At 45.0% G+C, this 13,631-nt stretch overlaps 1 protein-coding gene across 1 annotated transcript in view; it reads right to left on the bottom strand.

Moving 5' to 3' along the window:
* Positions 1-13,631, bottom strand: part of SPTA1 (spectrin alpha, erythrocytic 1) — a 65,013-nt gene that overhangs the window by 50,809 nt on the left and 573 nt on the right. The window contains exons 2-12 of the mRNA XM_032318843.1: positions 12,670-13,030; positions 11,551-11,676; positions 9,757-9,897; positions 8,890-9,036; positions 6,828-6,961; positions 6,136-6,280; positions 3,712-3,866; positions 2,621-2,756; positions 2,413-2,514; positions 2,086-2,223; positions 1,342-1,452 (exon numbers count right to left, since the gene is read on the bottom strand). Of these exons, the coding sequence (XP_032174734.1) occupies positions 1,342-1,452; positions 2,086-2,223; positions 2,413-2,514; positions 2,621-2,756; positions 3,712-3,866; positions 6,136-6,280; positions 6,828-6,961; positions 8,890-9,036; positions 9,757-9,897; positions 11,551-11,676; positions 12,670-12,906 (1,572 nt within the window). The 5' untranslated portion in view covers positions 12,907-13,030. The remainder of the gene's footprint in view (positions 1-1,341; positions 1,453-2,085; positions 2,224-2,412; positions 2,515-2,620; positions 2,757-3,711; positions 3,867-6,135; positions 6,281-6,827; positions 6,962-8,889; positions 9,037-9,756; positions 9,898-11,550; positions 11,677-12,669; positions 13,031-13,631) is intronic.

Below are 13,631 nucleotides of genomic sequence, written 5' to 3'. Positions count from 1 at the left end.
TATTACAAACTCCGTTTCAGAATGTATCATTAATTACTCTCTTTGATGCCATAATATTTTTAATATCGAGGTTATAGTAAATGAATTTTGATGTCACTTGAAGGTGAATATTTGATTTATTCTTAATTCTTTTTTAAGACTGTATTTATTTATTTATTAGAGAGAGTGAGAGAGAGTGAGCATGTGTTCAAGTTGGGGGAGAGAATCCCAAGCCGACTCCATGCTGAACGCAGAGCCCTGCTCAGGGCTTGATCTCACGACCAGGAGATCAAGTCCTGAGCTGAAACTTAGAGTCAAAGGCTTAACAGACTGAGCCCCCCAGGTGCTCCTGTTCTTAAGTTTTCGAGAGGAAGCACTGTGGATATCGTCTTGTGCAGTGGCCAGCCTCTCGCTCTCACTCTCTCACTCTCTTGCTCTCCCCCCCCTTCTGCCCGATTACATGTATTCATATCTCTAGCCTCACAGGAAGAAGGGCTAGAAATTTTTACTCACATTCTTACATGAACTTCTCAAATTGTTAGAACTCAGGGTGCATTAAGTGATAGAGAATGGGAAAATAATCTAAAACACATGATAACATTTTATAAACAACAACTTATTTTATACTGTTCGTTAGTTTTTACCAATAAAAATCAACAGAACAAGCATATGGATGGATAAGGACCATATTAATCCCTGTATTGACTTGGAATTCTATTGTTCTGGTTGCTGCTGTTGCCAGTGGTAGGATGTATGGGTTAAAAGCCAGAACCGGCCGAGGGGACCGCCAAAGACATATAGTACATTGGATCAATAAAATCCTCCCACACTTGTCTGAGCCCGGCTTATACATTGACCAGTTTCTGGGGCATCGTAGTATAGGGTTCACAGGAAAGCTGTGGTCACTTTGGAGAACACAAAGCTGAAGATGTACGGGAAAAGAAGAGTGTTGCTTAGACATCTAGATTTTACTAGAGATAACTAAATGGAGACATTACTGGAGAGGAAAAAAAAAACCTGAAAAAGTAAATAATACACTTTAAACTTCCAAGTCATGATTCTGTGTCAGATATGGATCCAATAGTATCTATTTATGCTGCAGAAAAAATAAAACAATCATCAGGTCATTGGGAAAACATAAGTGGCTAAAAAATTCCTCTTTAAAATTTTCTAAATATGCTTTGTGGAATAAAAAAAGGGATGGTAAAAATTGGTATGATTACTTTTCTCAATGTTTTCTCTTTTGAAAAGAACCCTCATGTTATGTCTAAAAGTGACGAGTGGTTCTCTCTAAGACGGGTGTTGTATGAAGTGACACAAACAAACACAGAGCAGGTGCCCACGCCAGAGCCCGCATCTCACTGTGATCTTCTCCTCCTGGGCGGTGAAGGCCTCTTCAAAGTCATCATGCTTCTCAAGAAGGGCTTCCACACTGCCCAGGGAGTTCCCCAAGTCCTCATTCTCCAGGAAGGCCTGTAGAAGACAGAGACACATCTCAGCTCTTCCTCATTGGTGAGAAACATTGCTTTTGGAGCATCTCTGAGACAAGGACTAAGGATGGAGAGGAGACAGTGGGAGAGCAAGGTGGGCTATGGTGGGATGGTGGGTAGGGACCAACCTTGAACAGCAGGAACTTCAGACTCCTCCCCAATCCTCTCACACAACTTGATCACCTTTGTTTCTGGTTCTGTCCACATAGAGTTGTCCTGGCCAATCCCTGCTCCATTCTGACTTCCCAACACTCCCCCAAGAGGACCAGTCACCTCCTCCAGGAAATCTCTGGTTGACGTTCCCTGACTCGTCACAACTTTCTATTCCTGATCCCTCAGCAATGTGATATTCATCTGGCCTTATGTTCAGTGGAGGTTAACGCTCCTCTGCTGTGTATGTAGGTATTCTTCTAGTCGTCTGTTCATGAGGGAATTGTAAGAGCCTCAAAGAAGGGGCCAATCTCATCTTCTTCCTGTACATCACCCTCTACTTCCTAAGACAATCTCCAGCCCACAGAAGTGGTTGTGAGGGAGCTGACAGTAGTCATGGGATAAATGAGGGGTGGGGGAAATGGCTTCTGGACACTCGCTTGGCCCCTCTCCCCCCCCCCATTACCTCTTGTCTGCTCATCCAGCTGTCCACCTGCTCGCTGTCGCGATAGAAGAGGTGCAGGTACAGGCACTGCAGGTACTGAAGCTGCCGCTGGTCCCACAGCCCCAGCAGGGCCGCCCAGCTGTTGGCAAGTGCTGTCATCTTTGGAAAGGAAGAGACAACATGAGCATCTAGTAAGTGTGAGGCCTTTGGAAGGATGCACACATGGACAAGAGGTGGGCTTTTCTCTCACGACTTCAAGGTCTGAGTGGGTAGCATGCTTCATATTATGATGAGATTAAGTGGGGCTAAACATGTATCAAAATTCCACCCACTGTTCAACTGGGTTACCTTTTCCCGAACTTCTTCAGAGGCTTCATGACCAGCATCTAGCAGAGCCTGACCAGTCTCATCGACAGATTGGAATCGCTCGTCATAAGAGTCAATCTCGTGCTGTGGCCACAAGACAAAATGTCTTAAAATGCAGCAAGAAACCTTCTGGCACTCCTGGCCCCTCCCTCTTCCTCCCCCTGGGTGGCGGGGGGCTCTTCCTGTCTACCTTGTGTTGTCGATGCCTGTCCAGCAAGGCCTCCCCGCTAGCCACGTCTGTGGGCAGCTCATCAGCACTGATCAGAGCGGCCTTCTCCTTCTCCCAGCCTGAGAGCTCCTCATAGTCCGATAAGAACCTCTGGTACCTGCGGGAAAGGCAAGGTAAAGGACAGGAAGGAGAAACCAGGCGCACGTGGACCGAGTCAAGAGTGAAGGCTGGGTTGAGCGGAGACATGCAGTCCTAATCCTGCCCCTTCCTCCCCCTTCCCTCCCCCTGATGGGCTTCCTGTTCCTTCAGTGGGGCACGTCGGGCAGGTTGTCCTTCACCCCAGGTTGCTGACTCCTGGGATGGGTGTGTCATTGTGTGATGACACATCTGCGCCTTGCTTCTCCAACATCACAAGGTCACACCACCCCAGAGGCCCATGAAGTGAAGTCAAGTCCTCCCAGTGAGGCCAATAAATACGACAAGACACATGAATAACAAGGGGCACCTGGCAGGAAAGGGGACCAGTGTTAAGGTCAGGAGCCCTTGCGCGCCTTAGCTCACCCTTAACCCTATGACTAAAAACAAGACACTAAAACGTTTACCTATTCAAATAATTAAATGCTCACCAGTTAATTTAGAATTGTAAAAGTAAGATCAACACTGCTCTCTGGTGTTTTAATGACTAACTATGAACATTAACTACTGAAATGATGCCCAACATTTTGGCAAGCTAACCTACATTCAGGAAATAATTCTAGATTTATTTTTACACTGTTCAGCTTGGAAATATACTTCAGTTCCTGAGCTAGGGCTGGGGATTTTGATGCTTCTTCAGCTGCTTCTCCAGGTGCGTGGGCCATTTGATAGCATTCTGCAGTTTCTAAGTAGAGGAAGACCAATGGGGTACAGTGCGGGGAGGAGTCGCTCTGGGTGTTACGTCTGCCAGCAGAGGGCTTCCCTTAACAAATAAAGCTTCCTTTGCCTCCACCACCAGCAGGCAGGAGGGCTGGGTCCCTCATTATTCGATTCTTTTCACTCTTTATTTCTGCTTTTGATGTCATATCTGAACCCTGTAGAGATAGTCAGAGCAACAGAGAGGAGGGATTTCTGACCCATAAGAAGCCTCCAGCTTCGCATATCTGTTGGTAGCCAAGGCTCGAATGTGCCCCCAGTTGGAGACTAGGTCCTCTTTCATCTGCTGGATCTGAGATGCCTCTGGAGGATGGGAAAGCATCAGCTTGTCTGCTCTGGCACATAACTCCTTCACCTTTGGGATGAAAAAGAAACCTAATGGGAAATCCAAGCATTCTGATTCATCCTGACAAAGTCTTATGGGAGGGAGCTGACAAAACAACTAATAACTATTGATAACAGTAACATACTTATTAAATTAAAATAAATAAAGATATTAAATAAAATACATAATAATATAAAAATAACAAATAGTAAATTAAAATGTTAAAATAATTTTATTTATTTTTTATTGTGTTATGTTAGTCACCATGAAATACATCGTTAGTTTTTGATGCAGTGTTCCAAGATTCGTTGTTGATGCACCACACCCAGTGCTCCATGCAATACGTGCCCTCCATAATACCCACCACCAGGCTCACCCCAACCCCTTCCCCTCCAAAACCCTCAGTTTGTTTCTCAGAGTCCACAGTCTCTCCTGTTTCATCTCTCCTTCCAATTTTGCCCAATTCACTTTTCCTTTCCTTCTCCTAATGTCCTCCATGTTATTCCTAATGCTCCACAAGTAAGTGAAACCATATGATACTTGACTCTCTCTGCTTGGTTTATTTCACTCAGCATAATCTCCTCCAGTCCCGTCCATGTTGATACAAAAGCTGGGTGCTCATCCTTTCTGATGGAGGCATAATGCTCCATAGTGTATATGGACCATATCTTCCATATGCATTCGTCTATTGAAGGGCATCTTGGTTCTTTCCACTGTTTGGTGACTGTGGCCATTGCGGCTATGAACATTGGGGCCTTCTTTTCACTACATCTGTATCTTTGGGATAAATACCCAATAGTGCAATGGCAGGGCCATAGGGAAGCTCTGTTTTTAATTTTTTGAGGAATCTCCACACTGTTTTCCAAGGATAGTTCTGTATGAATACGCTAACATACTGCATCAGCAACAATAATGTACTGACCACTTCTGTCTCTTATCGAGTGCTTACTGCTCAGCACTGAACATGCACTCACTTATTGTCTTTTTAAAATAACACTCAGAAGCAGAAACTATTTTTATTTCCTCCTTCACATGAAAACTGAGAGGTGAAGAATTTTATTTGGTCAAGGTCATTCAGCTACGAAGTGTCAGAAGCAGGGTTGGACCTCAGACTGTTCTTCACCACACTCTATACTGTCTCATAAATACTGTTGTGAGAATCAGAGAGACACGTTTGCCCAGGAGAATTTCTGCCAAGAATTCTAGCAGTGCCAGACCATTCTGTGAACAATTCCTAAGGAGCAGGGTCATTGTGTCAACAATGTGGGTATGCGTGACTTTCCCACATGCTACCATTAGTGCTTACATTATATTTAACTACAATCAGGTGTTGTCTAGGACTTAAAATTTCATTATCATTATGCATCAAATCATGGGATTTTATTATTCATTATTAGGGGAAAAAGTCAAAATACAAAAATGGAGAAAGAATGAAAGAAATAGAATAATGGAATAGTTTTCAGAAACTGGTTCTAGAGACAAAGCTATGGTCGGGGGCAGCACATGGGGACCTTCAGGGCTGACTCCACTGCACACACTCTGGAGGAGTTGGTTGAGGTTATGGGTAATGTTGTAAGGGGAAGAAGCAAGGATGGGAGCCTGTGAGGGGCGGGGCTTACTCCAAGTTCAAACCTGCCTCTGTCTCCTCCTCTAGAGATAGGGACTAGGTCTTCCAGCTTTCAGAAGAGAACAGAAAAGTGGATCTAGTAACATGCTCTAGGTGTCCCTGAGTTTATCTGAAGGGAGAAGATAGGAAAGAAGAAGGAAGGAAGGAAGAAGAAGAGGAGGAGGAGGAGGAGGAGGAGGGAAGGAGGGAAGGAAGGAAGGAAGGAAGGAAGGAAAAAAGAAGGAGGAGGAGGCAGATGGGGAGGAGGAGGAGGAGGGTGAGAAGGTGAAGAAGAAGGAGAAATTTCTTCCCTTATCTACTGAGAGAAGGACAAAAAGAAACAGGATTCGGCTGGAACTGACAGAAATGTGGTTTGACAAAAGGAAAGATTCTCTGACTGCAGGTCCTGAATAAGATTAGGAAGCCATTCCTGGAGGTAGCTTTGTTGTTTTTAAGTCATGAAGTACATTACAGAACACACACACACACACACACACACACACACACACACACACGAGTATATAAAACACGTACATATATTTAAATAAAACTCCATGGGAAAGTTATGAACTAGAACAAGGAAGTGTATTCAGGGATAAGGAATTTCTCTTTATCAAAATAGTGAGTTTACTGTGTCCTCTGGAGGCAAGGTATCCACCAAATGCCTCTCCCAGGCTTCCAACAGGGGCTTACCTTGTCCTCCATGACTGCAAGGCTCCTCTCAAGGCCCTTGTGACTATGAAACAGGGCCTCAGAGGTCACAAGGTCTTTGCCGTAGTCCTCAGAGGTGACTTGAGGCTCCCTCTCCTTGATCCACTGAATGGCCTCAGTCACATCCCTGCCAGAGAGCCACAGGAGTCCCAACAACGTCAATGGCAGGCGTTCCGGGGCAAGCAACATACACGGCAAGGACCACCCTGGTTCACTCAGTTAGCAATTACCTTGAGTTCCTACTCACTAGCAAAAAGTAATGTAAGAGTTCCTGCTTGTAATGGTTTCCTTTGAGATGAGAGGCCTGAGTGTTACCTGGTCCTTGGGCCTCTACATACACTTCCCATATCTGGGTCAGCTCTTACTGTCTTTTTTCTCCCCACTCAACCTTCCACTCCCACCCAGGTCCTGCTACACGTTCCTTATCTCACAGCACTTCCATCACTAATTCACCTGTGTCAGATTTATTGCTCTGGGCTCCAGTCACCACACACTTCGCTGTGGTAACTACAGTTGTCGTAACTACACTCTCCCTTGCTGCCTCAGGTGCAAGCACATGGTTTACTCTGGTTTGAGGTACTGACCACTAATTGCTAACTGTAGCCAGAAGCTAGCACAAGCACAAAGACGGTGCTGTTGCAGAGTTTCCCATAATGTGTTGGCCAGATTCATACCTTCTGAACCGCTGGAGGTCTGCAGCACTGGACAATGTTTCCTGCCGCTGCAGAGCCAGATTGAGGAGACGTTCCCAGGCTTTGTTCACCTCATCCTGCTTCAGCTTGATCAAGGGCAGCTCAGGATGGTTCTCCTGGAAGGAAGCCAGGGCCGGGGATAGGCAAAGGTGAGCCTATTCCAAAAATCAATGAACACGTCTCATTCCACACTGGTTCCTACTTTGCCAGGAATAGAGAAAGATCGTCTAGCCAGATGCCAGTCTTCACCATAGCCCTGTGCCCTAGTTTTACCAAGATCCAGAAGCCAACCCACCAGATACTCTATCTTTGCCCGCGACCCTGGGAAAGACGATTAACCGATCGCCCGGCCGTGAAGTTATTCTCAGAATTCCACCTTGTTGATGCCTGCCACGTCCCCAGGAAACCCAGGAAGAAAAAATTCCCTCTGTGAACTAGGACTTTATTTTCCAAAACTCTACTACTGTGGTTCTTAACTCCTTTGGGGTCCCAACACCTTTGAGAATCTAATGAGAGATGTTTCCCTCTTCCCAGAATTACATGCACACACATTTAATTTTGCCGAAAATCTCATACGTCATTGCAAAACATCTGAAGCACTGAGATGTGTGTATACTAGATCAAGTTAACGGTATCAGCCTATTTGGACACTTGGCAATCTGGAGCAGTTCCTACGCATCCAAACCTTCCTACTCCCTCTGCCCCTGCCTCTTGGAATTCCCATCCCCATTCTGAATCCTCTCCAGATGGAATTGTCTGCCTTCCCCTTCCTGAATGTATGGCCTTTGTGTTTGTAGCTGTGTGCGGGTCTCACTCCACAAGAGCAGAGGCCACACTCTCTAAGAATCCATGCATCCTATGGTCAACTAGACAAAACGGCCATGTTATTTTGCCATGAAGCCCTCCTTGCAAGAAGGGAAGTCCATTTCCTCAGGCTTTGGGTCTGGGTTGGCCTCGGCCTGGGTTACCATAGAATGTGTCTGGCATGATCCAAGCTCCTGCCCCTTGGTCTCAAGAGACCCTTCAGCTTCTGTTCTTACCTTCGGGCCACTGACACATACACAAAGCATGCACTCCTGGAAAGTGATAGCCAAGGCCCCAGACATGGGGGCAAGGCCATTTTAGACCCTCCACCCCAACTGTTGCCCTTGAGGTGGGGTCAGAAGAATTGCCTAGCCAGGCAGCCGAATCACCAAATTGGGGAAAAAGAACATGTTTGTTGTTTGAAGTTTGGGGACAGTGTTTTAGATAGCACTGAACAACCAAGAAACTTCCACAATGAGACAAAGCTGGCGGAGAGAGAAAGTTTAGAGAGATTAGAAACGTGACCTGAAAAAAAAAAAAAAAATTTGAGATGCATTTTACTTCCTGTACTCCAATACCCATTCAGCCTGAAGTCTCGGTTGTTACTACAGAAGGAGTGTCCCAGTACAAGAGCTGAGACAATGGACAGACACAGCAGCCGACGGTCAGAGTTTCTAGTTCCCTCACAGCACATGGAAATCAGACGGGCTCCCCAGTCTTCCCGCATATCCTAATATTATTTATGCCCACACCAAATTGTTTGCTCAGATGCTGAAAATCTGTTTAAACACTGTCTTGAGTGAATGAAGGTAAAACTGCCTCCCTTCTTGCCCCTCTCACAAAAACATCATGTATAATGACATCGTATACATTAGGAGAGCTCACTGTTACTTTATATCCTTTGCTACTTTGTTCTGGTTCTTCTTCATGAGGAAAAGGTACAGCAGGAACATGGGTGATGGGCCTTCTGCCCAGGAGTGACCTCGCTGGGGTCTAGGACCTCCACATGCATACGTGTGCGCACACATATGCTGGCTCACCCGCTCACGCCTCTATTTCCGTGGACGGGCAAGAGATGGACCCAGACAGGAGAGGAAATTGCCCTGGCATGTTGCCACAGGGCCATGCGTCCCTGTTTCCTCACAACGTCCCACGTCCTTCTTAGCCCATCTACTGATGGCGGGAAGGTTTTGGACCCCAGAACCTTTCCCCCACACTGACGCTTTGCTCCCCACCTCACCTCGGCGGACTCTCCGGCATACTTGTTTATTTCTTCCACTTTCTCCCGTCGACCTTCCAGGTCTGCCTGGAACTCCTCAAACTTCTTATGCAGAGCCTCGGTGCGCTCCCAGTCCTCACCCAGCTCCACGGACGTCACTATTGTCTCCTGTGGGTAAAGGCAGGCTGTTGAGTCACTAGCAAGTAGTTTTTGCAGTTCAAATGCCCAAAACCATTGCGCACACTCCCAGGAGAGCTCAGAAGGAGTGGCTAGTGGAGCCTGGGAGAGGCCCTTCAGGAGAGAGCCGGAGGCAGGAGTATATTTCCTGAGGGAGTATCCTGGTCCCAGGGACATTGCTGTTTGGGGTAATCCTTCAGAAAGATCAGGAACATTGTTGGTCAAGGCTCCTGGAAGTGCCCTTGTGTGTTCTGGAACATGAAAAATAAGTTCATCTTGATTCTACTCAGTTCAACCCATTGGTATCTGCAAAAGCCCTGGACTGAGCCCTCACGTGAGTGCCTCTTCAGTCCTAACTATAGGCCTATCCATCAGGTACTCGGAAAATAGAAACCTCCTTAGTTATATGTACTGAGAGGCAGCCCTTAGGAGAGGAGCTAGCAACACCCTCAGCCTGAACCCAGAGTAAGAGCAAAACTTAGGAGGAGGAGCGAAGGTTGGTGGGAGGGAGACAGGGCACTTTTCCCCACACACAAGGTCACTGATCTCCGGGATACCCCTAAATCTTTGCCAGAATGGCTTCTTTCAAGGAACAAAATCCAGAAACAGACACCCAGACTGCTTTCCCAGCAGCCTGCATTAGATTGCCAGGGGAGGGGGGTGCCTTGGACAGGGATGGAAAGTCCTGCTTGTGTCCTGTGGGTCCCATACCTTGTCTCCGATCCACTCCAGGATGTCAGCGCACTCCTGCAGGTACTGCTGAAGCTTCAGGGCCCGCAGCAGCAGGACGCCCCTCTCCTGAGTCAGCTCTAGCAGCAGGTCCCATAGTCTGTGCAGTTCTTCCAGATGGGCCTTTGGGAGGAGACACAAAACTGCTCAGGCACCGCACCTACTGAGGAGCGGCAAGACATGGAGATATGTGCAGAGAGGGCCCTGGATAAAAATTGCATTCTCTCGTGCATTAATTGCTCAACAGATATTTAAAGGAGGAAATCGATGTGCCTCGGAGTAGATGTTAAATCAAGCCACACGTGATCTGCCACACGAGAAAAAAAATGTAAAAATGCTTTGAGGTTTTAGAGGATGAAAGGGTCGTAAATAATGAGGCAGGACGGAATAAGGATTCACATAACAGTGCTCGGTTTGAATTGAAGCTTGAGAAGCAGAGAGGATTTGGACAGGTAGGGGACAGGCAGAGGATGTTCTAAGTACGGGCAAGTCATGGAAGAAATTTAGCACGAGCTGTTTGCCAGGAACAGTAAGAGCTACAATGTTGCTAATTTATAATGGAAATTACTGGCACCAAAGCAGTGAGAGAATTTAAGACTGTGTAATTGCAGGCTTTGATGCCAGGTTAGCTTAGAAGATCACAGATTATATAATTTATCAAATTCAAGGTACTGTCTATGTCATGTCCTCAGGAATCTGGAATTTTTCAACTACACCATTGTTTACGGTAGCCAGGAGATCACATTTCTCCCTGAATTCTCCAGTGCTGTGGTCTGATGGAGCTCAGTGAGTCTGATAGTTGTGAAGATGTCTCAAACATGTCTTAACTATTTTAATTAATGTAGGTGATTAGTGGCACACAAAGCTGTGAGTAATATAGAAAAAAATCTATTTTATATCAATACATAATTTTTGAGATTTTTCTTGTTACAAACTATCCTTTTCAATAAGGATACTTCTTTAACTTCTGTTAAGTCCGTGTTCTCCGACCATATTTTGTTGACAGTAAAATGGACTAGAATTTGTATGAAGTGTAGAAAGACCATGTCACATAAATTCGGTGTGACAATTTCAAACAAACTTCAACAGTAAAAACAAACAAGTCCACTTGTGCACGAGAGATCCTGAATTGACTCTATCAACACAAATGTGTTGGAAGAGCATGCGAATTGTCAGGAAAGAATTGCTAGATTAGTAATGAATATGGTGGTCTTCAGTCCTCAGGGTTCAGGGAAGATTTTCTGAAGAGAAGGGACTTTAGAAGCTTTTCAAAATGAGCAGAAGAGTGGAATTTGAGAACTATAACATTAGTCTCAGCATGTGGGCTGTGAAGGGAGGGAGGTATCACAGACTAGGGAGAGGTATTCCAGAGAAGACTCACATGACACCGCATCGCTTGTTTGGAGAGTGTCAGGGACAAGGACTCTGAGGTCAGAAGAAATCGTTAGAAATAGCATTGGGGAAAGCCAGTTCATCAGAGACACATGCAACCAGGTTAAAGAGGGCTTGATCTTAAGCGAAGTTTTCTTCCGGAGGCCAAGGAGGAATGCGATGCCGTCCCGGGATCAGTTTTGTATCATTGCTCTCTTCTTCCTGCCTCAGGGGACGTGAAGACGTCCACCGTGTTTCCTGCCCCTCCCCAGTGGAAGAGAAGAGGCAGGAACCCTGGTTCCAAACCCCCTATAGCAAGCTTTAGACCTGGCATAGTCACTTAAAACTCTGCTAACATAACCAACAATTGGAAACATCTCTTACAGAGCCCTACCATACATTTACCTTGGTGTCCTCGTGGGCAAAATGCCCCTCAGCAAATCGGGTTTCCCTGATTTCTTCCAGTTCAGGAATGACCCCTGATTTTGCTTGTACTTCTGCCTCGAAGGACTCGTGCTTCAGATACTTGGCCTGAAGTTTAGAAATCAGAAGTTAAGGCTAATGAACCCTAGTATGCCTAGAGTATAAAGTTCCTTTTCTTACTTTTGGGCAGAACAACTTGTTTCACAACCTAGATAAAGAGATGACTGATGACCAGAGCTGGAGAGGTCACATCCTAAAAGAAATGACCACTTGAGGCCAATCCAGGCACAAGGTCAGGGGACCCAGGAAAATGTTCTGTCCTGTCCCCATTGACTCTGGGGAGTTTCCAGTAATTACCCTGTTATTTTTAAGTCTCACTTGCCTTTAGTGAGAATGAAAAGAGGCCCCATATTTGTTCCTCTTCAGAATAGAGGAAGTAAGTGCTATGGAAAGCTGAACACAATGATGAAAATAATCATTAATATAATGGCTTTTTTTTAATTGAATGATTTTTGCTTATCAGTTAATACTCTTGTTGTCAGATGTATATCAATCTTTTTAATAAATATTACTCTGTTCTTGAACCAGGTGCTTCCTCCCCAACATCAACTACCCCTTTTGGGTAGGTAACCCTTTCTTCTGGTCATGACTCTGTCACATGCTGTGATAGAAGGAGGGAGGGAGCCTCCTCCTGACACCTGTCACGTAGACTGAGCAAGGGCACGGATAGCTCAGTTCCTCCTTGGGAGGAACCTGGGCAAAATCTCCCAGCAGAGTGGAAGCCCTGACATTTCATAACCTTGAAATATTAAAGTTGCCTGATACGTCATAACTTCCTCGAACTCCCAGTCACTGTTATGCCCATAACAGAACTTCAGACCAGAATTACTTCCATAGGGTGAGTTTCCTCTGTACATAAGACACGGGCTTAAGAAGTTAAGGACACAGGCCATTTAGTGACAGAATTATGGTCCCTAACAGGAAGTCTGAACTTTCTATGACATCATGCCCTTATAGTTAAATACCCACTTACATTACAAGAATGTTTCCCTCCCTGGTGATCTTAGAGTCTGCTCTGAAGAAGTCACAAGAACGGAGTACCTGTATGTTCGTCGGGTCTTCATAGCTCTTATCATCTGCAATCTTGAGTTTCTCCAAGATCCACTTCTCCAGGTCTTCTGCATCCCGTCTGAAAACCTGGTATTGATAGGAATCTTCAAGCTTCTGACCCCTCTCAGCAACCAGATCCTTGAACCTTTTGTAGCGAGTTAACACCTCCTGACGCCGTTCCTGGATCTGCTCTGCTGTTTCCAGCACCTTTGGTCCACCACTCTCCATAGCCTGAAAGTTAGAAATTTTCTATCTCTTGCTGGTTCTCAAATCTCTGTGATGTCCCTTTCTGTGTTCCAAGGTGTTTTCACAGGTTGAACTTACATTCAGATGTCTTGAAGCCTGTAAAAACCTGTTGTCACAAGACACTAGAATATTTACATAATTTCAACCATATGCAGCTACCCTTTAGGATAGTAATTCTTTATCAGTGATTACATTTTCCCAACTTTTCACATAAATATGTGCCACCATTTATTAAGTCCTATAAATAGAATTAATTTGGATTAATGATGGAGACAAGTTTAAATTAGCAAAATCACACATCTCAGAGGGATGAAAAGAGTTGTAGTTTTATTTTCTTTACAGAGGCTAGAAAAGTGTTGACTTGTACTGATCATTCTGAATTTAATCTAATGAATAATTAAACATGGTTTGCAATAAACTTGATGAATGACATACACAAACGTTTGGAAATGTTTGTTTTTTCACATAAACTATAGCCCATATATGTTTATCTTTTTTATTTGCTTTATTCACAAACACTACAGATAAAAAGTTCAGCACATCCTTTAGCAATTATCATAAATTTCAAGTTATTAACCTCTTGGTAATTGGCTTTTGCAATGTAAAATGTCACACTGTTAAACAACATAAGTGGGATCCAACCTATTTGAGATAATAGCCGGCAAAATCTCCGTAGGGTTTACCTTCTTTCGTCTGGATATGGGCAC

Source organism: Mustela erminea, chromosome 17 (assembly GCF_009829155.1).
Source record: "Mustela erminea isolate mMusErm1 chromosome 17, mMusErm1.Pri, whole genome shotgun sequence".
Taxonomy (NCBI): Eukaryota; Metazoa; Chordata; class Mammalia; order Carnivora; family Mustelidae; genus Mustela; species Mustela erminea.
Note: the sequence above shows the minus strand (reverse complement) of the source record. Positions and strands in the feature narration are given on the sequence as shown.